The 25,963-nt window shown below is 37.8% G+C and overlaps 2 protein-coding genes across 3 annotated transcripts; both read right to left on the minus strand.

Moving 5' to 3' along the window:
• Positions 1–261: 261 nt before the first annotated feature.
• Positions 262–18,896, minus strand: LOC142613232 (phenylacetaldehyde reductase-like). The gene is made up of 6 exons (XM_075785479.1): positions 18,666–18,896; positions 17,608–17,777; positions 11,202–11,393; positions 8,656–8,818; positions 7,156–7,342; positions 262–638 (listed from the first exon to the last, which is right to left on the minus strand). The coding sequence occupies exons 1-6, from the start codon at positions 18,784–18,786 to the stop codon at positions 494–496; spliced, it is 978 nt and encodes a 325-aa protein (XP_075641594.1). The 5' UTR covers positions 18,787–18,896; the 3' UTR covers positions 262–493.
• A 1,654-nt stretch (positions 18,897–20,550) lies between these two features.
• Positions 20,551–25,754, minus strand: LOC142613231 (phenylacetaldehyde reductase-like). Of its 2 annotated transcripts, none has more exons than XM_075785478.1 (6): positions 25,397–25,754; positions 24,613–24,782; positions 24,085–24,276; positions 23,341–23,503; positions 21,830–22,016; positions 20,551–20,923 (listed from the first exon to the last, which is right to left on the minus strand). In XM_075785478.1, the coding sequence occupies exons 1-6, from the start codon at positions 25,515–25,517 to the stop codon at positions 20,779–20,781; spliced, it is 978 nt and encodes a 325-aa protein (XP_075641593.1). In that variant the 5' UTR covers positions 25,518–25,754; the 3' UTR covers positions 20,551–20,778. The 2 variants fall into 2 exon arrangements, with proteins under 2 accessions (XP_075641593.1, XP_075641592.1); XM_075785477.1 differs by having other exon boundaries at positions 21,830–22,040; positions 25,397–25,691.
• Between the last annotated feature and the right edge of the window lie 209 nt (positions 25,755–25,963).

A 25,963-nucleotide genomic window follows, 5' to 3' on the forward strand; every position in this document is an offset into this window, starting at 1 on the left:
GTGCAAATATTGTAGCTCCTACCACTTTTGTACTCAATTTTCTATTGACAATGAGGTTTCCTTGCAATCAAATCGGTGCAATATAGTGAAAATTCATAGCTATAAACTTATTAGTAAATCTTAATCTGAGAAACAATTCTGGCCACCGGAAGCAAGTCCACCCTTTTATGTATTTTGAACATGGACAAGCTTGTGCAGCGCCATTTAACTGAATCTATATACAGTGTTTATTTAAAATAATTCCTAAAGATTCTACTAGGATAGCAAACAGCAGCAACTTCAATGTTTTATTTACAGCCTGCTTGAAACTTTATAAGATATGTTTGAAGAGCAAAGAGTCACGCACATTCTCTACCATCATTATACAATCTTACAAAATTCAGTCCTCAAGGACAGTCAGTGCTACTAGAAATTTTGTTTGAAATGAAAAAGTTTAAGGATATGCAAAGTTTATTTATAATCATTTGCCTGAATTGCTATTAAATACAATGAATCAAACACTTAATAACTTCTTCTCCTTCAAGCTTTCAACAGTATCCTTTAGACTCACCTCCACAGGAGTAAAGTTAAGACCCAAATTTTCTGCTCTCTCCTTGGACACCTGGTATGTTGGCACAAAAGGGTTGTCATCCACAGATCTGCAATGAATAGAACACAAGCCAATTTGTTGGAATTCAATCATAGGGATAGCTAAATATGTTACAAAACACATTATTAAATTAAATGGTCCGCAATTTAGACTGCAGATCTTTTGATGCCTGAGTTCAAAATATGGAAAGTTCAAACAGTCAGTTTTGAGGTAGCCAGGCTCTTCAGAAAATGTAATTTGTAGGTTTGTTATTTAATCATGTGCATACACAGTGACCAAGCTATTCAGAATAATTGAACATGAACATGATGACAACTTAGAGAGGATTCTAGAACTCATTGTCTCAACCACTTGGCTTCAATAACCTTGCTTGTACTCTTGGCGGTTGTTTAGTGCCTCTGGCTATCATGTGCTCGAATTTTCCTGGCCTCCTCCGCGAGCTCCACTCCGAGGTGGGATCACCTCTGCCCGTCCATGGGCCTTTCTTCCCCTTTTGTGGGGCTAATTTCTTCCCTATCTGTGGGTTTCGCTCCGCCCGGTTTGGGTTTGCTCTGCCCAGTCAGCGGGTCTTCCTCAACCTGTGGATTCAATCCGTAAGCTCTTTGCCAGCTTTCTCTTACTTTCTGAGTTTTGGTTGGTAGTTTTGTTGATGTTGGCAGGTGATTGTATTTTGCCGTAGAATTTTGGGGTTGGGTTATGTTGTAGATTTCTTAGGGCGTGTGGTTTGTGGTTGTCAAGAGTGAGTGTTTATTGGAGTTGGTTGGTGATTGGATTATAGAGTTATGGATGGTGGTTGATCTTGTTGGTGGGCTGTATGTGTAGACTTTGGAGGGCTCTAGTTAAAGAGTTTCTTCAGTTTGAAGTTACTGAGTTTTGGCTGGTGGTTGTTCTTGTAATTGTTTTATCACTCCCCACCATGAGAATCCTATCTTGGAATTGTCGTTGTCCTGGTAGAGCCCCAACAGCTAGTGCCTTAAAGGCTCTTGTGGCTCTAAATTAACATGGCCCAATAAACGTGCTGGTTTGGCTAATGTTAAGGAGAGGTTGGATAGATGTGTTTGTAATTAGGAATGGAAAGGCTTGTTTCCTAAAGCCGAGATTAAGCCTCTGATAGTGTCATCCTCAGATCATAATCCTATTTTGCTAGACACCCATTTGGAGGACAATTCAAGAGCAAAGCTTTCCGTTTTGAGGCTATGTGGACTAGAGATGCAACAAGTTCACAGGTAGTTCAGCTGCTTCAGCAAGCTTGGCAACTGCAAGTAGAAGGGTCTCATGGTTTCAAACTGGCAAGAAAGATTCAACAAGCAAGAGACAAGCTAAAAGAGCGGAACAAAACACAGTTTGGATATGCAAGAACCAGAATCAAAGAGTTGGAGAAGAAAATTGAAGAAATTCAAAATAGGGCCCCAACTCAAGAGAATCTAGAGGTTGAAGCAGCATTGTGTTTAGAGTTAGACGAATGGTTAGAAAGGGAGGAAGTAAAGTTAAAACAGCAATCCCAGGAGTTGTGATAAAGGTAAGAGATCGGAATTCAAGATTTTTTCATTTATCAACCATTATTCGGAGACAAAGGAACCATATTACTGAAGGAACCGCATTACTGAAATTAGAGAAGATGAAGGATCCAGACTGATTGACAGAAATGAAATACGGGCATACTTCGCTACTAAATTTAAAGAAGTGTTCCAATCTTCTAACACGAGTGCCAACTGATCTTGATGGTCTTATTGAGCCATGTATTTCATACGAAGAAAATATAGAATTAACTAGAGTTCCCTCAAAAGAAGAAATTAGAAGAGTTGTATTCAATATGAACCCACTTAAAGCTCCGAGCCTAGATGATGTGCCAGGATTGTTTTATAAACATTACTGGCTAATAGTTGGGGAGCAGCTTGTGGCAGCAGTTCAAAGCTTTTTCAAAGAGGGTTGGTTGCTTGGAGGGATGAATCATACCTTTATTACTCTAATACCCAGGGTCCAAGGAGCTCATAACTTCAACCATATCAGGCCAATTAGTCTTTGCAATTTCTGTCCTAAGGTGATCTCCAAAACCCTAGTGAATTGAATGACCCCTCTTCTTGAAAAGATGATTGATCCAGCCCAAGTTGCATGTGTCCCAAATAGAAGCATCTCTGAAAATGTGGTTATTGCTCAAGAAGTTTTTTTTTTTTTTTTTTTTTTTATAAGTAATAAGATATATTGATACCAAAAAGGAAGGAAGCACCCTAGTACACAGGGAGTGAACAAGAGAACAACAAATCAAATACAAAAATTGCAAGAATCTAGGAAATCAATAAAAGAAGGAAATGATTGGTTTTGCAAAGCAAACAACCAATCTAACAAAGTTCTAAAAAAGAGAAGCTTGAGGTCCGGAATAGATCTCTCAAAATCTTCAAAACAACGACTATTTCTCTCCCTCCAAAGACACCATATTAAGGCATGGGGAACAATGGACCATATATAACCATTTTGACGACGATCAAACCTGCCTTGCCAACACCCTAACAGCCACAAAACAGAATGTGGCATAACCATAGAAACACCAAATAAGCCCAAACCATAGACCATAGATCCATAGCAACGGGACAGTGAAGGAAGAGATGGTCAACTAATTCACCATTACTCTTGCACATGTAACACCAATCCAGAATCCACACCTTCTTTTTTCGTAAATTATCAATCATCAAACATTTCCCTAAGGCAGCAGTCCATACAAAGAAAGCTACTCTAGAGGGAATCTTCTGCTTCCAAATACTTCTCCAAGGAAAACCAAAGATAGTAGGACCAGCTAAAATTCTATAATAATCTTTCGCCAAGAACCCCTTATCTTTGCTAGGAATCCAACACATCTTATCCTCACCAAACCCCCTTATTGAAGAACCATATATGGTTACCAAGAAGCTAGACAAAGCCTCTAATTCCCGAACATGCACACCCCTAAAGAAGCTCACATCCCAAAAAATGACTCCATTAGGGGATTTCATAAGCTCAGCCACACTAGCCTCCTTATTCGTGCAAAATCTGAATAGGCCAGGGTAGCTAACTGCAAGAGGAGACTCTCCACATCAACGGTCTTGCCAAAACTTCACCCTAGACCCATAACCAATATCATATCAAATATGGCGAGAGAAAGAAGGCCAACCCTGACTGATACTCTTCCATAAACCAACACCGTGAGGACCATTAACAGATCTGGTACACCAGCCCCCCCACACACAACCATATTTCAGCTCTGTGCGTAGCTTTAAGGATATGAAGAGGAAAAGGGGCTGCATCGGGATCAGATTAGATTTTCACAAAGCATACGACAAGATGGAGTGGAACTTCATATCAGTTGTTCTAAGGGCTTTTGGGTTCAGCCAGAAGTTCACCAAGTTAATGCATCAATGTATGTCCACTGTTAATTACACCTTGCTGCTCAATGGTGGAAAGGAGACTAGAATTTCTCCCTCAAGGGGGCTAGGACAAGGTGATCCTCTATCCCCTTATCTATTCATTATAGGCAGTGAAGTTTTAGCTAGATTGATTAATAGAGAGGACAATAGGAGCTCGATAAAAGGAGTGAAGATGTCCAATGTTTTTTTTTTTTTTTGATAAGTAAAAGATGTCCAATGTTGCTCCTCCAATTACCAAGCTATTTTATGCTGACAATGTGATGATGCTCTATAATGCCAAGATGTCTGAAGTGCGGGCTCTTATGAACTGTTTGTTGTTATATTGTGAGTGGTCGGGCCAAAGCATTAGCCTTGAGAAGATAGGGGTGTTTAGTTCAAAAGGAGTTCATTCCCAATTTCTAAGGCAAATTAAAGACCAAATAGACATCAAGAAGCTGGGTACTAAATACTTGAGACTACCCCTATTTCTATCAAATAATAGAAGCAGAGATTTTGAGTATGTAAAAAACAAGGTTCAAGCTAGAACTGCCAGTTGGAAAAGCAAAAGTCTCTCTTGGTCAGGAAGGGCAACACTAATCAAGTCAGTAGCTCAAGCAATACCAAACTACACAATGTCAAGATTCATGCTTCCTCAGACTCAAAATGGGAAGTCAGATGCTGCTGTTAGGAGAGTTTGGTGGAGTCCTAAGAAGGACAATCATAACTTCTATTCTCCATCGTATGGGATGAATTATGCAAGCCATTAAAGCAAGGTGGGATGGGATTCAATAGATTTGAGGATATCAATTTAGCTCTTATAGCCAAGTTAGCATTGTGGGTTTTGTCCGGAGAGAATTGCCTTTGTGTCAAGTTGTTGGTTGCAAAGTACAAAGTCAGATCACACTTACAGCACCTCAAACAACCAAAACCTCATGGATTTGAAAGAGCATAGAGGATGCTAGGACTCTGTTACAAAAAGGTGCATGCAGATTGGTGGGTTCAGGTGAGTCCATTCTGGCGTGGGAAGATCCTTGGCTACCCAACAAACCAGGATTCTCTCCCAGTCCAGCCTCCCAACAAGGTAATTCTTGCTTGGTGGTCTCTCAATTAATGAACCAAATGAAAACAGGTTGGAATGTGGCAAAACTACAGCAATTATTTGATCAAGACTCAATATCAGCAATCTTGAAAACTCCAATTTGGAACAGTGGCCAAACAGACAGACGGGCATGGACTAATTTGGTAAATGGTCAATTTTCAGTGAGAACAACATACAATCTTATAATGGAATGTGATGGACGAAATAGTGCCAACTTGTTTAAAAGAAAGATTTGGAAGACAAGGCTACACCATAGACTCAAACTGCACCTGTGGAGGATCGCATCAGACTTGCTTCCAACCAAAGATCAAACTAGCAGATATGTTCATATCCCTGATCTAAGTTGTCCTTTTTGTGGCTTTGATTCTACATCCACCTTGAATTTATTCACGCAATGTCATATTGCAAGGGCACTCTGGTATGGAAGTCAATTGAGTATCAGATTGGACAACCTGCAATTATCCTCTACATCTCAATTGATTGAAATGCTAATTGACCCACCAAATGTTATGCAATTTGATGAGGAAAATAAAGAGAAATTTCTTTTGTTTGGAGCTTTGTGTCTTGACTGTATATGGATGTGGAGAAACAAAGTTGTCCACGAGGGATTTCTGCCATCCGAGGTGCATAAACCTAGAAGCTTTCATACGCTAGTTCAAGAACATTGGCGGTTGATAAAATCAAGCCTGCCTAGGGATTCTTGGAGAAGTCTAAGTAGGTGGTTAAAACCAAGGTATAATTCCTTCAAACTTAATTGTGATGCTGCTGTTGGGCTGAGTTACTCTTCTATTGCTGTGGTTGTTAGAGATTGGAGAGGAAAATTGGTTTTTGCCCACTCAAAGAAGGTAAATACCAACGTCACTCTTCAAGCTGAGGCTGATGCAATTATTTTGGCGCTTAATATTGCTACCAAGCTGAATGGCTCTCACTTTGTAATTTAAAGTGACTCCAAGATATATATAGATTCAATAAGAGCTCCTGGTGACCAAGTTTCATGGAGATTGCTTAGCTTTGTTTCGGCTGTTAACTCTATATTTGTCAAGCTTGGTTCAGTTTCCTTTAGCTGGGTTTAACGTGAGGCAATTTAGCATCCCATGTACTAGCCAAATGGTCTTGTAGCTATTTTTATTTTGGAAGTTTTGGTCTTGGTCATTTCCCTCCTAGTGTTGTAGATGTGATTGTAAAGGAGGCTGACCCTTTTGTCTAGTTTTCTTCCTTCTTCAATAAAGTCTTTTATTTCATCAAAAAAAAAAGAATAATGAACATGATAGTTGCATAAAGTAGAGCTATTAATGTTAAGGTAGACTGTAACAAGGTTGGGAGCTCAACTTTTGTTATGGGTTTAAACTAGGGGCAAAATAGTAATGTCACTGTACTCCTTTATATCTAAATAATATTTTATGTGTTAGGGTCAACTTATCAAACCCTAAACTCTTTTACTTTTACAACAACTTTGATTTTGGAAGTTGATGACCTTATGCTCTTGGTGAGAAAAGAAATTACTTGATGATTATGCTGGTTCTTTTTCCCTGTCGGACTGGTTATTCTATGGCTAAATCACATTGTCTAGAATACAGTAGAGTTCGTAAATGCTATACAATGTAATGGCTTATAGCTCGCCTATGCCTTTGAGCATGTAAGGTGAAACTATATATAAATGACATCATCCAAAATAGAAACAAAATAAAGGACTATAATATTGTTTAAAAGAACAAAATAAAATACCACTGAAAAAGGATTATAGATAATAGACTTGGCCAAATTTTTTTCAGCCAAGCATATAGAAAGATCTTAGTAATAAATTTTTAAATATTTTGAAAAGCACACATGAAACAAGATCTCTATGGGGTTTTGTATCTGTGGTTTACTCCCCAGGGATGGGTCCAAAGGGGCCCTGCCTTGGTGAGGTACCACGCCATAAAAATAAAAATAAAATTCATATGAAAAGAAAAAAATATGTAATTTGCACTAGAAAATAATGTATGTAAAGCCACAACCTAATCAGGCCAAAGATAATAAGAAATTGTTCAATGCATCTATGAGAAAAAGATGTGACAAATAGTAGTAAAATAGACATATATGCAGCTTACTTTTCAGGAAGATTCATATCAGGGAAGAGCTCATGCAAAATCTTCACAACCTCATAACAGTGCATAACTCTTCCAACTAAACAATATCTTCCACTAGCTGATGGGCTCTCAAAGGCTAGTATATGAGCATTGGCAACATCTCTAACATCAGCCCATCTGTAGGTTGCATTTGAAAATGTTTTGGCCCCTGCATGAGATAAACCACCAACTCCTTGCCTCACAAAAAATTGTATGAAAGAAGAGGAAATTAGGCAGAACCACATTCTGGCAGAAATTAAGACATTTGAACGATTGTAGAGATGCACTCACAACTTGACTACTTTTAATTTAAAAGAAAGTCCCTAAACAAGGAACTTACCCTATAACTAAGATTCCATCTATTCCTTTGACATGCTTTAAACATAAACACACCTTTCATCTGTTGTAAACAGTCCAAAGCAAAGTCACATGCCACAGTAGTAGTTGGCCCATTGCAAGAATCTCAAGACAACAACAAAAAAGACATGAAAAATTGATAATTCTAAGTAACGTGTTTAAAAAAGGGTCACTAAAGTCATTCAGATAAACATATCAAAGAATTTTCAAACGAAAATTTTCACTGGAATAATAAAGCACAAAACTACCAGTTTTGGACAAAGGTTGGAATCTGTGCTTATTTAATTGATGTGAAATAATAGCAGGCTAAATTTGTGAACCAATATGTTTTGGTTATGTACTGAGGTGGTGATAAAATTAAGTTAGGTTTGCAGCCATTACCTTAAAATTTCATCTGATCTTATTCCCAAATAAGATACAATAGAGCATTAAAGCCTTAATTAGTGCAGGGAGTTTGGAAGCCCAGAGCTGTGACAAATTTGATCCAATTACGAGTTGACAACTGTAAATCATTTGAACAAAATAAACGAACAAAGGGATGATGAAATGACAAGGGGTGCCACATCAGACTGCTCAGAAAATAGTATCTGTTCACTGTATAAAAATTAAGCAACAAAGAACAGAACCTACATCACACTTCAAATTGCAGAAGTTGTGAAATATTAAAGCCAATTTTCATTTGAGGTAAGTAGTTACTGAGTGTTGGAATCCCTGGAGAAAGAATTATGATTTGATTAATATAACTAATTCAGGCAAAAATACTTTGCGCATAACACTGTTCTAAATCCCCCTATCAAATATATTATGTTAACTATTGCCACTGAATAACTTTAGATTTTTGTCCCACACAATATTCTAGACATAAGAACAATGAAGTTAGCCAAACAAATACATGAGGTCAATCATTTTTCTTTTGGAGGTTTGTGCTGTTAGGCATATTAATCTCTAAATTATAAGAAAAAAATAATACATGAATCACAAAAGTTTGAACCCATTCTCTTCACCCCTTATGTAAGGGGGGGAGGAGAAATGTCATTTGGTCCAACATCATTTTATTTCACAAGCATGTATTACTATTCAATAGAAAGATAAAAATAACCTCTATAGATTAGAGCTGAAGAGTACCATTTACAAGTTTCAGAATTGGCTCCACACTTGTATTAAGAGCTGGCTGTAAGAGAGGACCAATCACGAACCCTGGATTTATTGTGACCATGTCAATTGCGTTCTCTTTTACAAATTTCCAAGCAGCCACCTCAGCTAAGGTCTTTGAAAGTGCATACCAAAGCTGATGAAAACAAATGATCTCAAGGTAAACAAATGCTTTCCAATCCAGCTGTGTTGATAGAGAATATATGCCATATAATCAAAACAAATAATTTTTTTTTGGCGTAAATACACTTTTAGTCCTTACATTTTGACCCGATTTCTATTTTGGTCCCTACATTTTATTTTTACCGCTTTTAGTCCCTAAACCAATTAACGCGTGACGTTTAAGTCCTTACCGTCACCCAACTAACAAAAAATGCTGACGTGGCTAATGGAACACCCTATTAGCTGACGTGGCGCTGATGTGGCACTGATGTGGTAATTAAAATATTATTAAAATTTTTTTAAAAAAAAACCTTAAATCTAATTTAATTTAAAAAAAAAATATATTACTTATCATTAATAATTTTCATAAGAAAATTACAAACTGTTCTTCTTAATCTTCCCAATCAAACCCAGCAACAAGAACTCAAACCCTAATTACAAAGAACACAAATCCAGCAATCAATAACTCAAACCCAGATTACAACAACACAAACCAAAAAAGAAAAAGAAAAAAAACAGAGATCAAACAAGAACAACAGAGATCAAAAAACAGAGATCAAACAAGAACAACAAGAACAAACCCAGATTACAATAACTCTTTCATTGATGAACTCGAGTTCTCCCATTCATTCCCAACAAGAACAACTCTCTCAGTCTCAAGACCCAAACAACATGACCACTCAAAATCATGATCAACTCTCACAATTTCAAGACCCAAACAGCATGACCCACAAGACAAACCCCAGCAAGACCCAAATAGAATGACCGATCTGAAGAAGAGCGCCGCCGCTTCGGTGATGGAGGTGGACTCGCTGGGATTTGAAGAAGAGCGCCACCGCAAGATCCATCCCTGTCCACCAAAACCCCAAGCCGCCACTCCAAAATCACCCTAAGCCGCCATCCTTATCTTCTTTGCCTTCGCCCACTACCGTTCGCCAACGCTGCCACCCTAGGCAGTAGCTCCCAAACCCACACCTCCCTCTCTAATTCTCTCGCCTTCGCCCACTTTCTCTCTTTTCCGTCTAATCTGAAGGGCCAATAAGAGAGGAAAAGAAAGCCCACTCTCTCTCTTCACGATCTAATATGAAGGGTCAATAAGAGAGGGTGAGTTAAAGAGAGTCTGAACTTAAACCAATTTGGAGAGAAAGGGCTTAAGACAATTTTGAATCTATATTGCCAGTGGGTTGGGATTTTGATCTAGGTTTGTGGGGTTTGAAAAGTTTTTTTTTTTTTTTTTTTTTAAATTTGTGTCTAAAAACTGGTATATTTAATTTTGTGAAAAGAGAGAAGAAGGAATTGATAGAGTCGCAAAGTGGGAAGAAGAAGAAAAATGATGAAGAAAAATAAAAAGAAAAAGAAACTAGGCACAAACATAACATAACAGATCTAAGTTCTCCATTTTTTTGTTTTTAATTATGTTTTTTTGTTTTTTATAATTTTTAAAATTAATAAATTTATTTTTTAAGATCAGATATTGATGTGGAAGCTGACGTAGATGGACACGTCAGCATTTTTAATATTATTTTAATAGACACGTCAGTATTTCCTGTGCTAACAGTGCACTCGTTTGCCACGTCAGCTTTTGCCGTTAGTTGAGTGACGTAAACGTCACGCGTTAATTGGTTTAGGGACTAAAAGTGGTAAAAATAAAATGTAGGGACCAAAATAGAAATCGGGTCAAAATGTAAGGACTAAAAGTGCATTTACGCCTTTTTTTTTCCTTTTTTTTTTAAAAAAAAAGGCATCATATTTGCTACCACAGATATGAAGCTTAGTGATGATTGCATCCTCCCACCAAAAAGCAAAAGAAATTTTTTTGCTAGTAATATATATATCTAAACTTAAATTTTCCCTCTATCAACTGCTCTGGAAAGAATAGAGAGTAAACCTCCTTAAAATTCAATATTCTATTGAAGATGCTTTCCTAGCAAACACTTAGACCCAGCTTAGAGAGAAACATATTAGTGGACTATCTTCAAATATAGTAGTCAAAAAGACAAATAAAGCTTCAATTACACTTTGTTGGAATAAAAATTGTTCTTAAGAGCTATCACTACACTTGAGAGCATCATATATACTATGTGCTATGGTGTCTTCTATTTCACAATACTTTATATAAAAATGGGATATGAAGGCTGAACATGAATAACTCACTCAAGAAGGCTACATCCATAGCATATGATAGGAGAAAAACCATCCAGGGGAAAAAGGAAAGCAAAAATAAAGAAAAAGCTTAATTGCAGCTGATATGATGTGACTGATAAACCATTATGAAGCCAGAGAAATTGCCAGATGTAGCATTCACTAAAGAACTTGGAAAAAAGAGCATGTAATAAGAAATTAGAACATATATGCACCTTTGATTTCTCACAGAGAGCAGCATCTGAAAACCAAGTCTCATCAATTAATACGTCAGGAGCAAGAGGTTTTCCATTGAATGCAACAGCTGCCATTGAGGATGTTATAACCACTCTTTTAATAGATGGACCTTTGGCACATGATCTAAGGACATTAAGTGTTCCTTTCAATGCAGGTTCAATTAATTCTGTCTGGAAAGAATAATAAAAAATAAAAATAAAAAATCTTGTTATGAATTGGGTAAGTCAACATATGCACAAGTGATTTGAGACGTCATTTGCACAGTATCTACATAGACTGTTACGTTTTTCCCCCCTTAGATTTTTAAACAGTTTAAAGATCTACTAAAGAAGACTTGCACACAAACATTGGAGCAAATCAAAAGAAATTATATAAGAGATAAAAGAAGCATCCAATGGGCATTTCAAAACATGTGAAATGAAAAAAGGGGTAATTTTTTTTGATAAGTAAGAATGATGTATATACGAAAGGTTACTCTATGCCTGAAAAACATAGAGCAACCTAGAAAATACAAGAAGAAGAAAACAAAGAGAAACTAGAGAGAAAACCAAACAACAAATAAATTACAAAAGGAAAAGGGAGTAAAGAAAAGAAGGGAGGGAATTACTAGACATGAGTCCCCACGTCCGAGACCAATCAAAGAGAGTTCCACTAAAAAAAACAAGCAACTGATCACTAGACCTATCTAAATCCTCAAAAGTCCTCCGGTTTCGCTCCTTCCAAATACACCATAGGATGCACAGCGGGACTAAATTCCAAATCTGAGATGAATGCTTCCCCAGCCAATTCCACCAACCAAAAAGCAAGTCAGGAATCGATCTAGGCATAACCCAAGCCAAGCCAAAAGTTATAAAAACAAAGCTCCATAACCGGTAGGCCACTTCACAATGAAGAAGAAGGTGATCTACCGTCTCTCCACAATGACGGCACATAATGCACCAATCCACAAAATCCAATCTCCTCAATCTCAAATTGTCTCCCGTTAGGATCTTATTCCAAGCTACACACCAAACAAAAAAAGAAACTCACCTTGGGGCCTTTACTCTCCAAATAGTTTTCCAAGGAAAGATAGTTGAAGGAGAATTTCTTAGTTTGGTATAGTACGACCGGATGTCAAAAGCCCCATTAGGCTTCAATTTCCATCTCATCCGATCTCCAACATCCATAGGAGGGATTATAGCACCCAACATACGAAGAAACCGTAGCCCTTCATCCATCTCCCAATCATTAAAAAATCTACTAAACCGAACATTCCAAAATCTTCTATCCTCCGCCCCCTGCCTATGCAAAGAAGCTTCAACAGAAGCCTCCTTCACAATGGCAATGCCATACAGCCTTGGAAAAGCCAATTGCAAAGGTTGATCCCCATACCACCTATCCTGCCAAAACCTCACCCTGTTCCCTAAACCAACCACAAACTGACAATTTTTGCTGAAATCCTCCCAACCCATGCGGATGCTTCTCCACAAACCACACCCATGCACTCCCCTACCCAGCTTTGAGGTCCATCCCCCCCAATCTTCCCCATATTTTCAAGCTACTACCCCGCCTCCATAGCCGACCCTCTTCCTTTCCAAACCGCCACAACCATTTCCCCAACAAAGCCTTATTAAAGGTTGTGAGTTTCCTTATCCCTAAGCCACCATTGGCTATAGGCGCACAAACTTTCTCCCAACCAACCAAATGAATCTTGCTCTCTCCCCATAGGAAATCCCTTTGCAACTTTTCAATTTTATTAGCCACATGAGTAGGAATTGTGAATAACGATAGAAAGTAAGTCGGAAGACTAGAAAGCGTACTCTTGAGAAGTATCAAACAACCCCCCTTAGACAAGTACAACTTCTTCCACCCAGACAATTTCCGCTTAAAATTTTCCAAAATTGTATTCCAAATTAAAGGGGAATTGTGAGGAGACCCCAGCGGCATGCCAAGATACAACATAGGTAAAGATCCAACTCTGCAGCCCAATATATCAGCCAGAGCATGCACATCACCAACCTCCCCTACAGGAACCATTTCACTCTTATGCACATTGACCTTCAAACCCGTTACCGCCTGAAAACTAAGGAGCAACAACCGAATACGAAGAATTTGCTCCACATCTGCATCACAAAAGAGGATAGTATCATCTGCAAATAATAGATGTGAAACACGTTCCCCACCATCCCTCCTCCCCTCAAGATTAAAACCACGAATCAAGCCAGCTCCTTCCATTCTCCTTAACATCCTACTAAACACCTCCATCAAGATCAAAAACAGCATAGGAGATAGCGAATCTCCTTGTCTTAAACCCCTTGAGCTACCAAAGAAATCAGCTGGGGACCCATTAACCAAAACAGAGAACTGAATTGTGGATATACAAGAACGTATCCACTTACACCACTTCACTCCAAAACCCATCCTATTCAGCAGATACAACAAAGCCTCCCAATTCACATGATCGTAGGCTTTCTCTATATCGAACTTACAAATGACTCCAAGAACCCTAGTTTTCCCACGACTATCCACACACTCATTCGCAATGAGAACCGAGTCAAAGATTTGTCTCCCACCCACAAAGCTATTTTGATTCTCAGAAATCAATTGATCTAAAACCACTCTCAAGCGATTTGCCAAGACCTTAGCCAAGATTTTATACACACTCCCCACCAAACTAATAGGTCGAAAATCTCTAATATTGGAGGCATCATTCTTTTTAGGAATTAAAACAATGAAGGTCGCATTAAGGGATTTTTCAAACTTACAATGATGGAAAAACTCTTCAAAGGCCGCTAGGACATCTTTCTCCACTATCCTCCAGCAATGATGATAGAACGCCATAGTAAACCCATCTGGACCTGGAGCTTTGTCCCCTTCCAAATCCCTAACAACTTGAAGAATCTCCTCTCTCTCAAACTTCCTTTCAAGCCAAACCCTCTCCCTATTCTCAATACGATCAAATTCCAAACCCTCCACAAAAGGCCTCCACTCCTCAGTCTCCTTGTACAAATTTTTATAAAATTGTACAACTTGATAAGTTACCTCGAAAGCCTCTTCAAAAACCACCCCATCCTAAATGATTAGACCGTCTATGGGAATTAGCCAGTTTGTGAAAAAACTTGGTGTTATTATCCCCTTCCTTGATACATAACATCCTAGATTTTTGTCTCCAGGAAATTTCTTCTAAGGAAAGAAGATGCTCCACCTGGGACCTCAAACTAGCCCTATGAACTTTCTCCCCATCAGAGAGACCAAAATCCCCCTCCTTAGCATCTAATGTTATCAACTCCTCTAGTAATTGCTTCTTTTGACGCGCTACATTACCAAACTCTCGGCGATTCCATTGCACAATGTCCTCTTTCAGAGCCTTTAACTTTTTCGCAAGCACAAAACTAGGAGTACCTACAAAGGAATATCGATTCCACTAAGTTTGAACCCTATCCACAAAACCCTCCAACTTCAACCACATATTTTCAAATCTGAATGGACTTTTCCCCCTTGCCATTCCCCCTGCCTCCAAGAGAATTGGACTGTGGTTTGAGACAATACGGGGTAGAATCCTTTGAGTAACATCTAGGAAATGATCCTCCCAATCAAGAGTGACCAAAGCTCTGTCAATCCTAGACATCATTGGTTGATCAAAACCACTGGACCAAGTAAAGCTACCTCCTTCCAAAGGCAAATCAACCAAGTTCAGATCCTCAACAAATTCAGAAAATTTCTCCATAGCTGTGGACAAACGAGTCTAACCCCTGCGCTCGCTGGGAAAGCGAACTATATTAAAGTCCCCAAAGCAGCACCACAGAATCCTCCAACACTGCTGAACTCCCACCAACTCATCCCACATGAGACCCCTCTCAACATTCTCATTTGGACCATAAACGCCTGAGCAAGCCCAAATAAACCCGTCCCCCACCCCTTTCCACTTTACCGACACTGAGAATGTACCAACCATAATCTCCACCTTATCCAAAACCCTTTTGTCCCACATAAGCAAAATACCACCAGCAGTCCGGTTCGCCTCCAAGACAGCCCAGTCCACATATGGGCAGCCCCACAGACTACAAACCAGCTGTCGATTCATGCTTGCAATTTTTGTCTCTTGTAAACAAATAACATCACACTTCCACTCCCGCAACAAGTTCTTCACCACAAGGCGTTTCCGAGGATCATTTAAACCTCTAACGTTCCACGAAATCATTTTTATCTACATAAACACTAAAAAATCCCCAACTACAAACAACATCACAGGACCACCCTCTATCTTCTGTCATAATTCACCGAAGAAATCAGGTTTTGCAGCTCTCTGCATCCCTTATTTTTGGACTTAGCCACCTTTTTACTGCCCATTATTTTCCTGTGTAACACATTGGCTGCCTCCATCTCTGCTTCAAGCCTCTGTAAAAGAGAAATGCACAATTTCTCATGTCGCGTCATAGATAACCCAACCAATTTACTAAAACCAGGAATTCTGTGTTTCACCCACCCAGAAATATCTATGTTATTCTCAATACTAAAAACCTCATCAACCTCCTCCAACTCTGCCAAGGTTGTCGGCGCACTCGGATCGAATATTTGCAGAGGAAAGGCAACTGACAAGTTTGTATCACCAACGCCCGCAGAAAAAACAGCTGCTTCCTCCACAAGCATAACCTCCCCAGGAAGGCAGAGTTCATTGCTAAAAGAAGAATTAACCTCCTGACCCACTACCCCCAAGCCCCTTGGTCCAGCTCGCACCATCTCCAGAAAGAGGTCAGGGAGAAAAGGTCCTAACGACCGTGGCACTAATTTGAGAGTCACTGTCCTCATACCTTCAGAAAATATCCCACTCGACAGCGAAATGGAACCGAAAGTGTTATTCCGGTCAGAGCTCAGCCTGAAAACCATCGCCGGAGGGGCTTCGGCGCACCCCGCCACTCCTACCGGTGGCTCGCAGCGCTGATGAGGTGGACCCACCAGATCCCCGGTGCAACGCGTCACCTGTAACGTCAAAACAAGGCTCGTCGGAGGCTCCGGAGACACCGAAAGGCACAAGCCACCCTTATCGGCCTGAACCCATACCTTCGGTGACCACGCCAGACCTCCGGCCACCTGCGGCGGCGTCACAAAGGTCGTCGGACTCGCCCATGGACACACCCCATCCTTCTCGTGCTTATCAGCCGAGTGTAAGGGCTCGACACTCTTAACGGAAGATTCCCCAGGCTCAAAGGATATTGGGCTTTTGAGTTGTGGGCCTAAACCAGACTCACTAATAGTCAGTTGGGCCACCAACTTATTAGGGCCCAAACCCAGACCCAACTTACCCTGATGCAATTCCTTGCCAGCCCGTGAAACCCCTTTATGCTTCTGATCTCTCCCTTTCTTCCTATCCCAGGAAACCCGCCTCCTCCCCATCACGTCAACTTCCACGATAAGACTTCTCCCTGTCCAGCATGGTCTCCTTACATCACTCCTTTTCCTATTGTCATAGGCTTTTGCATTCAAACTGAAACTTGGGAAACGTATCCTACTATCTGCCACTGACTCCTCATTAATGCACTGCTCCCTCCTATCACCTCCTTCCACCACCATCTTATTAGGCTTGCCTACCGGAAAAACTCCCACCTTAGCACCTGTGAGACTCCGATTCCCCTTCATCTTCTCCCTTCCTAGATGTGTCTTCTTCCCCTTGTCAATGGAGCCTACCTGCTTTGGCTGCTTTCTATCCTCTACTCTTCCATGACTGCCTTGCACAACTTCAGCAAAAGTTCTAGAGTGTTGAGTCTCCAAATATTGCCTGTGCACCTAAGGAATAAAGGTTGAAAGACCAGTTCCACCCATTGCATATTGGGAGAGAAACAACATCTTTCTTAGTTCAAGGCCAAAAGCCCTCCAACCATATCTCTCTTTGCCTTCAGGGATAATGATCGACCTCCTACACCCGCCAGCTTTTAGTTCAATCAGGAGTAAAAACTGACCAAAAGAGTTGGTGCTGTGCTAGAGAGTATAAGCAGTGTCACCGTCCCTGAAAGAAAAGAACTGTTTGGAGCTTGCCCCAACAACAGTGTCTTCGATATTCTTCATCAACCAATGTGCTGCGTTCTTACCCATGAAGACTGATCTCATAGAATATTTGCCCCTCTCATAAATCTGTAACAAGAAATAACATCCCCCTTCCTCTACAACTAATTGAAAAAACTTGGATTCAATGACGAAACTGTGAAAACCCCCCATTTGAAAGAATGCTTTTTCAAGAAAGCCTAATGAGCTTAATACACGCACAGAGGGCAAGAAAGTTTCACTTACTTTTGGTAAACCAAAGTATTAAACAAGATTTAGTCATTCTTTGGAAAAAAAAAAGTGTATATATGTATGTTTCCATATTATATGACATTCATCATTGAATTTAAGTGTAACAGAATGTACCTGTGGATCAGCAGAATAGTTAATAACGGGAGAGGCTGTATGAAAAACGCCCTTACATCCATCAACCACAGAATCAAAAGATCCTTCTTCCAGTAAATCAGCTTTGAACAAATGAAGTCTTTCCTTAGCTCCATCAAGTGCAAGTAAGTGTTCCACCTTCCTTGGATCATCTATGGTCACATTTAAAGCAGAACCCATAAGTTGTTTATACTGTATCTTTTAAAAAATTATACATCTATGAGTTTATCCATCTTAACATCACCTATATACTCTATTGTTTCCTTCACAAATATCAAAATTATAAGTATTCAAGTAATCATTTCAAAATTAAAATTCAATTAAATTACTAATTTGATCCTCTAACTATTGGATAAAGTTCAATTTAGTTCCCCAACTATTAATTGCATTAATTTAGTGATTCAATTTCCAAAATCATGCCAAACTCATTCTTGGGTCACATATCCATTTAAATTCTAACAGAATTAACAATTGAAAATGATTAGATTTCAAAATTTTACACATTTTATAATATTCATTTAACCTAGGACGCTTCATTTAGGTGTCTCATATGTGTCGCAACGGTGCCGTGTCATGTTAAAATTTTTCAAAAATTGCTCGTAACACTGTACTGTACGGAGGGCAGTCCAAATCAACCCGCCCAGACCCGACCCGACCCGGAATCACCCGATCCGACTGCTCTGGCGATCGGACTCGGGTCCTGACTCCAAAAACCCGACGCTGGCGGGTCGGGTTTCGGATCTCTTCCTTAAAACCCGACCCGCCCGAAGACCATAAAATCCGGCCATTTTTTTTCCAGATTCCGACCACTTTTTCACTTAAATCCGTCAATTTCTGGCACAATAAACACTGGATCTGGCCGAACCGGTGATTTCTCACTTGTTAAATAAAAATTATAACATTAAATTAGCCTGAGTAAAAACTAAACTGGGTTCTTCACGGTGAATATGAAACAATGGTGGTGAATGAAAAGTTGAAAACCCAGGTGTAAAATGTTTGCAAAAAAAAAAAAATCAGGCTGAGTGTAAGTATATACTAACTTGGGTCACGAACTGTGGCTTTGACAGTGTAACCACGTTGGAGCAACAACTTGACGAGCCATGAAGCTATGTAACCAGATGCTCCAGTAACACACACTACCTTCTCTGCTCCTCCACTCATTCTCTCTCTCTCTCTCTCGATCGCTTCTAGGAAGGAAGAGAGAGAGCGTGTGCGTTAACTCAAGTTACGTTACATACCAATGTCACTCACGTACGTGATCCCATACTATTTTGTTTTTGTTTTTGTGTTTATGTCCCCTCCCCCCACTTTCTCTCTCTCTCTCTCTCTCTCTCTCCCCTGTAGAGGTCAATTTGGACTCTTCACTTTTATATTATATAAATTAATACTTCAATAGTTATTACTTCTATATTATATGAATTAATAATTTATGGTCCGTTTAGATAGACCATATTGCTAAAAACTGAAAACTAAAAATACTGTAGCAAAATAATTTTTAAATGTGCGAATAGTATTGTAGGACCCATTTTTAATATTTTTTCTGAATAAAGTGCTTGTGGGTCCTATGAACAGTACGTGAACAGTACAACTACAGTGCGTGAACAGTAAATTTGGTCTCCCGCATAGTGAAATAACGTGCACATTGGAAAAAGAAAAAAAAAAGCTACAAAACGCAAAATTTCAAAAACGTGGCAACAATAAGCTGAATCCAAACTAAGCTTTAATACAACTGGGGGAAGATTTAAATTATCAACACTTTACGTTGAAACTATTGGGTAATGTTTTTTTTTTTTTAGAGAGTTTTAATTTATGATGTCCGTTTCTGATAACTTTTTATCATCAAACCAAGATACTAATTAGTTTTTGGTGTAGGCAGAGATTGAACCACAGATCTCTTATACAACCATAAAAAACTTTACCAGTTAAGCTAACTAAAACTCACAAAACTAAGTAATATCAATTGAGAGACAATGTTTTTGACTTTTATATTATATTCACTACAATAAATAAATTTGTATCCTAGAAAAAAAAAAGACGCGAGGTCTGCCTTAACATTCCTTTACTAGACATGGCTTTCACAATTTTGAAGGAAAAAAGATGAAGCAAATATATGTATCCTTTAAGAAAAAATTTTTAATTTTTAATTTTTTGGATTTTGAAATTTAGCCCCCCAAAAAAATTATTCAGGCTAATCCCTTCCCATAATTGCTAATGTGGATGTCAAAATTTAAACATGTCAACATTAGACATGTTAATAATGCATGTCATTAGTCACACAAGTATTTTCTGTTAATAAGTTGACGATAGGAACCAAATTGACTGATACCAAAATGTAGGAACCAAATTGATTGTGACTCCAAAATATAAGAGTTGAAATAGTATTTTTGTCTCTCTTTTTTTCCTTTTAATGAAAATGGACATGTTTGGCCTCTAGTCAAATTTAGTAAAGTTCTTAGTTTTTTATGGTTTGCCTGTAATCCAACGCAAGGGTTTTGTCCTCCACCGATCACAACAAATAGTTTGATAGACAAGAAGCATGTCTACTTTGATCAAAAGTCTTGGATGCCAACATGCAATTCAACTACTAGAAATTGGTAAGAGCAGCATTTGCTTTTAAGCATAGATGATCTTAAGTTTCTAACTCTCGCATCCCTCTTGCACTCAACTTTTTAAGGACAACAAAGTTTCCTTGTAATTCAAATTGGTGCAATATAGTGACATTTCATAGCCGTATAAGCTTTCAGTAATTCTGAATCCAATAAACATTCCTGGCCAGCAGAAGCAAGTCCACCCTTTGTGTAGGCCATTTCTGACATGAGAATTAAGAGGACAAGTTTATGACGCACCATAATTGAAATTAAACACTTAGAGGTGTTTATCTTTTATTTTTTAAGAAAAGAGTCATGAAGAATCTACTAGAAATAGTGGACCATAGCAACTTCAATGCTTTATTCAGAATCTGCTTGAAACTTCATAATAGATACTTAAAAAGCACAGTCACACATTCTCTATACCATCATTATACTAGCTTTACAACTTTTAAGTCCAAGGATAGTAAGAGCTAGTAAAAATTATGTTTGAGATGCAAAAAATTCAAGGATAGGCCAAGTTTATTTATAACTATTTGCCTGAATTGCTGATAAATACTTTGAATTAGACGCTTAAAAAGTTCTTCTCCTTCAAGCTTTCAACAGTATCTTTTAGACTCACCTCCACAGGAGTAAAGTTAAGTCCTAAGCTTTCTGCTCTCTCCTTAGAGACCAGGTAGATTGGCACAAAAGGCTTGTCATCTGCACATCTGCAATGAAAATATATACATAAAATTTGTTGGAATTCTATTACAGTGACAGCTGGCATATCTTACAAAACAGACTATCCAATTAAATGGTCCCCAATTCAAACTGACATCTTCGATGCTTGACTTCAAAACATGAAAATTGCAAAACAGTCCGTTTTGTATAATTAAACAATATAGAACTGTTAGTATTGAGGCTGACTGTAGAGGATTAGGAGTTCAGTTTTTTTATTTTTGAAGCTAATGACCTTATGTTGTTGATGAGAAAAAGAAACAAGTCGATGCGTGTGTAGATTCCTTTCCCCTTTTGGGATGGTTCTTTGGCTAATTCATTGTGTTCAAAATACAGCAGTGTCCCTAAATGCCATACACTATAATATCTTAGCTCACCCATGCTTTAGAGCATGCAAGGTGAAATTTTATATGGATGATATCATCCAAACCAGAAACAAAATGAAAGACCACGAGATTGTTTATCCTGACCACCGCATTAGGATTATAGACAACAGACTTGACCAAATTGAGACTCTCTCTCTCTCTCTCTCCTTTTTCCATGAACAATCAAGTATCAAGATATTAGTTTTAAATTTTCAAATATTGTGAAAAGCACACCCAGAATAGGATCTCAGACACTTGAGAGGTTAAAATTATCATATGCGTATATAATGATAAAATTAAAAGAAAAACATAATTTCCAAATTGGGATGGGAATATATTGTCAAAGGAAACAGATAGGGCCAATAGGCTATGTAATTTGCAATATACAAATAATGCAGGTAAACCATCACTTGGGCCAATAAGGGTGGGGGGGGGGGGGACATTGTTTGTTGCATCTGTTGCAAACAAAAAGTTGTGGCATACGAATAATATATATATATATATATATATATATATATATATGGAGCTTACTTTTCAGGAAGATTCAGATCAGGGAAGAGCTCATGCAAAATCTTTAATACCTCAGAAGAGTGCATAACTCTTCCAACTAAACAATATCTTCCACTAGCTGATGGATTCTCAAAGGCTAGTATATGAGCATTAGCAACATCTCTAACATCAACCAATCTGTAAGTTATATTTGGAAATCTTTCAGCCCCTGCATAAGATAAACCATCAACTCCTTGCATCACAAAAGATTGCCTCTTAGAAGATGGAATAAGGCAGAACCACATTCTAGCAGAAGTTAAGACATTTGAAAGATTATAGAGGTGCAATTACAACTTGATTACTTTCAATTTAAAAGAAACTCAATGAATAAGGAACTTATTCTAGAACTAAGATTCCTTCTATTCCTTTAAATTCTTTAAAAAATAACCACAACTTTTCTCTCTTATAAGCAGTCCAAATCAAAGTCAATGCCACATTAGCTGTTGTGGTTCATTGCAAGAAATTCATGATGATGACAAAAACGAAAAATGAAAATTAAGTCATTCGACTCATTCCAAGTGATGTTTTTAAACAAGGTAGCTGAAAGTCATTCAAGATAAAGATATCAAAGAATTTTCAGAAGAATATAATCTAACTGGGATGATAAGGTATGAACCAATTTGACAAATTTTGGAATTTGTATCTATTGAATTGACCTAAAATTAACAGCTGTCTAAAATTTTGACCCACATGCTTTAATTAGTCAATGATGTGTTGGTGAGAATAGCAGCATAATACCAAAGTATTTCTCAAAGGAGTGTAGTTTACTGAGATTCATTCTGCCAGAATTCAAAATCTATTTGCAATAGCCTTACCAAACACAAGCTTAATCCTATGACAAATGTAAATAACTAGAACAAAAAAATGTGCAAATACATGATGAAATGACAAGGAAAATAAATCCACGACTTACTTAAAAATTAAATCTGTATAAGTAATGACAGATTAAAGCCGGATTTTCCTTTCAGGTGAGTAGTTACTGAATGTTAAGTGACTGGAGAAAGAATTATGATTTGGTTCATACACCTGATGCAGGCATCAACGAAAGAATTATGATTTGGTCCACACACCTAAAGTAGACATATATATTTAGCCATATCGTTGTTATAATATCTCCCTGTTGAACAGCTTATATTAGCTGCTGGTGATAAATGACCTTGGGATTTTTGTCACGCACAATATTCTTTAGATAGGAAAAACAAAGTTAGCCTAGGCAAAACTATATGCTTTGGAGGTTTGAGCAGTAAGGCATATTCAACCTCAAAACAAGTTGTTCAATAAAGGTTTACACACACACACATATATATAACACAAGACTGAACCCGTGCCCACGCTCTCCAACCCTTATGAGAGCCCCTTATTTATAATGTTGGAAATTCCATTTGGTTAAAGACCATTGGCAGGTTCTTCAATAGAATTTATTCTTAAATTAAGAATGTGTTACTATTTAATAGAAAGATAAATTAACCACATCAGCTAAAGCTAAAGAGTACCATTTACAAGCTTTAGAACTGTCTCCACACTTGTATTAAGAGTTGGCTGTAAGAAAGGACCAATCACCAGCCCAGGATTTATTGCTACCATGTCAATTGCATTCTCTTTTGCAAATTTCCAAGCATCCTCCTCAGCTAAGGTCTTTGAAAGCATATACCAAAGCTGATGCAAACAAATGGTTTTAGAATACACAATGAGAAATGTTTTTGACTGCAATAAAATTAATTTAAACTCATAACCAAGACTGCCATTAATAGAGAATATATGTCACACAGCCAAACGAAAGTAATAATAATAATCCCAAAAGTATATTAGCTACTGCATATATGAAGCTTAATGTTGACTGCATCTTTCCATTCATTCCCCCCTCCAAAAAAAAACAAGAAAGTTGCTTGTTAGTGATATATATCAAAACTTGGAGTATGTTCCACTGCTTTACTTTTATCATATTAACACTTGTACGCATATATAATTTTTATGATGTCTTTAATTTTACAATGCTATTAAATGGGATGTGAAGGCTGAACAGGAATGTACTCACTTGAGAAGGTACATCCATATTATACAACAGGAGACAAACCATCCAAGGGAAAAAGGAAAGCAAAAGAAAGAAAGAGGTTGAATGCAATCGATCTAATGTGATCCATGCTCCATTACCAAACCAGAGAAATCCTCATATGTAGCATTCATTAAAAACTTGGAAAGAAAAGAACATTTAATACGAAAGTAGCACATGTATGCACCTTTGATTTCTCACACACAGCAGCATTTGAAAACCAAGTCTCGTCAATTACAACATCTGGAGCAAGAGGTTTTCCATTGAATGCAACTGCTACCATTGAGGATGTTAAAACCACTCTCTTAATAGATTGAACTTTGGCACATGATCTAAGAACATTAAGCGTTCCCTTAACTGCTGGATCAATTAGTTCTGCCTGAAAAGAATTATAAAAATCTCATATGAATTGGGTAAGTCAACACATGCACAAGCGAATTGAAAGTTAATTTGACAGTATCCACACAGACTTTTACATTTTTAATCAATGAGCATTTCAAAACATGTGAAAAGCATCAAAGGATAAAGTTCCCCAAGAAAAACTAGGGAATTTCAATTATATGGCATATTGACTACTTTACTCGATCACAAGACATGAAATTTCATCTACATTTGGTAAACAACCAAGCATTATCAAAAACTAGTCATCCTTTGAAACATTGCTGACTAACTACATAAAATTTGCAATATCTAATTTAAGTGAAAAAGAATGTACCTGGGGATCCGTGACTTTGTGATAAAAAGGAGATGCCGTATGAAAAACACCCTCACATCCATCAACAACAGAATCAAAAGATCCTTCTTCCAGTAAGTCTGCTTTGAGCAAATGAAGTCTTTCCTTAGCTCCATCTAGTGTAAGCAAGTGCTCCGTCTTCTTCGGATCATCTGTGGAACACATGTAAAGCATAATCCATAAACTACTTATACAGTATCTTTTCAAAAACTATACTTTTAGGAGTTCATCTTCCTTCTCAAGTATCAAAATGATGATATACACGAAAAGTATTCAAGTATTAATCTCAAAAGTAAAACATATAGTCTCACTAAACGCAATCAATCGGACTGATCATTAATTTGATTCAAGTAAGCACTAGATTTTCCACACAATTCTTTAAATTTATGTTTTGAACAAAATTCAAGCATAATTTACCTTCTTGATATATAATTCAACATGATTACCGTAACACATTAAAGATAGAAAAAAAAAATTATTTCTTTCTCATATTTCATATATGAAAAATCTTTTCACTCTCTTCAAATGTTGAAACTTGACCCAATAAAGAAAAATATATAAATATCCAACTACTTAACAAAAATTATAGCATTTTCTTCCAAGAAACTCAAGCACCTTATCGATAAGCCATCATATTAGTCAAAAACTAACGTGGGTTCTCAGTGAATAAAAGCAAAAAACATTGGTTATGAGCTTAGGAATGAAAACCCCAAGTGTAATTTGCAAAGAAAATCAAAGTTGTGAAATGAGAGTATTGAGTACTGACTTGGGTCACGAACTGTGGCCTTGACGGTGTAGCCATGTTGAAGCAAGAGCTTGACCAGCCATGAAGCTATGTAACCGGATGCTCCGGTAACACACACCACCTTCGACTCTGCTCCACTCATAGATTTGTCTTCTGAATTTTCTATGATAATATACGCTGGTGTTTTGTTTTTATATGTCAGTTGTGTCTATGTAACTGTGTGAGAGATTTGAAAATTCTCGTTTATGGCTAACATCCGTAACTGTGTGGATAGACTTTTTTTTCTTGTTCTAGCGTGATGTTGCGAGAAGAGGACTCGGCAATTTTTAACTATGGCTAACATCGTACTATTGGTGATGTTGCTTTTATTTTTAACCGTGGGATCTTTTGCTTGCCAAGTGTCATTTATCAAAACAAAAACCAAAGAGAAATGAGGGGTTTATATGGGAGGGCGTGGCCCGACCCTTCAAAATTCACATCTAATAAAAATATATAAAAGGAGTTTGAAAGATTTCTCTTAAATTAGTTTGAAATTTTTTTTTTTTTCATATTTGCTTAATAAGTGAGGGAATGAATCTTGGATTTTTT

Source organism: Castanea sativa, chromosome 10 (genome assembly GCF_040712315.1).
Source record: "Castanea sativa cultivar Marrone di Chiusa Pesio chromosome 10, ASM4071231v1".
Classification (NCBI taxonomy): Eukaryota; Viridiplantae; Streptophyta; class Magnoliopsida; order Fagales; family Fagaceae; genus Castanea; species Castanea sativa.

Bases quoted from the DNA above. Each gene is read 5' to 3' on its own strand.
- LOC142613231 (XM_075785477.1), bottom strand. From the start codon at position 25,517: ATGAGTGGAGCAGAGTCGAAGGTGGTGTGTGTTACCGGAGCATCCGGT. The intron at 24,783-25,396 runs GTCAGTACTCAA...TGTGTTCCACAG, and splicing joins GGCCACAGTTCGTGACCCAA to ATGATCCGAAGAAGACGGAG. The intron at 24,277-24,612 runs GTACATTCTTTT...AATTCTTTTCAG, and splicing joins ACAAAGTCACGGATCCCCAG to GCAGAACTAATTGATCCAGC.
- LOC142613232 (XM_075785479.1), bottom strand. From the start codon at position 18,786: ATGAGTGGAGGAGCAGAGAAGGTAGTGTGTGTTACTGGAGCATCTGGT. The intron at 7,343-8,655 runs GTACTCTTCAGC...TATCTCATGCAG, and splicing joins AATTCTGAAACTTGTAAATG to GGGCCAAAACATTTTCAAAT. The intron at 639-7,155 runs GTAAGCTGCATA...TATTCATTGCAG, and splicing joins GATATGAATCTTCCTGAAAA to ATCTGTGGATGACAACCCTT.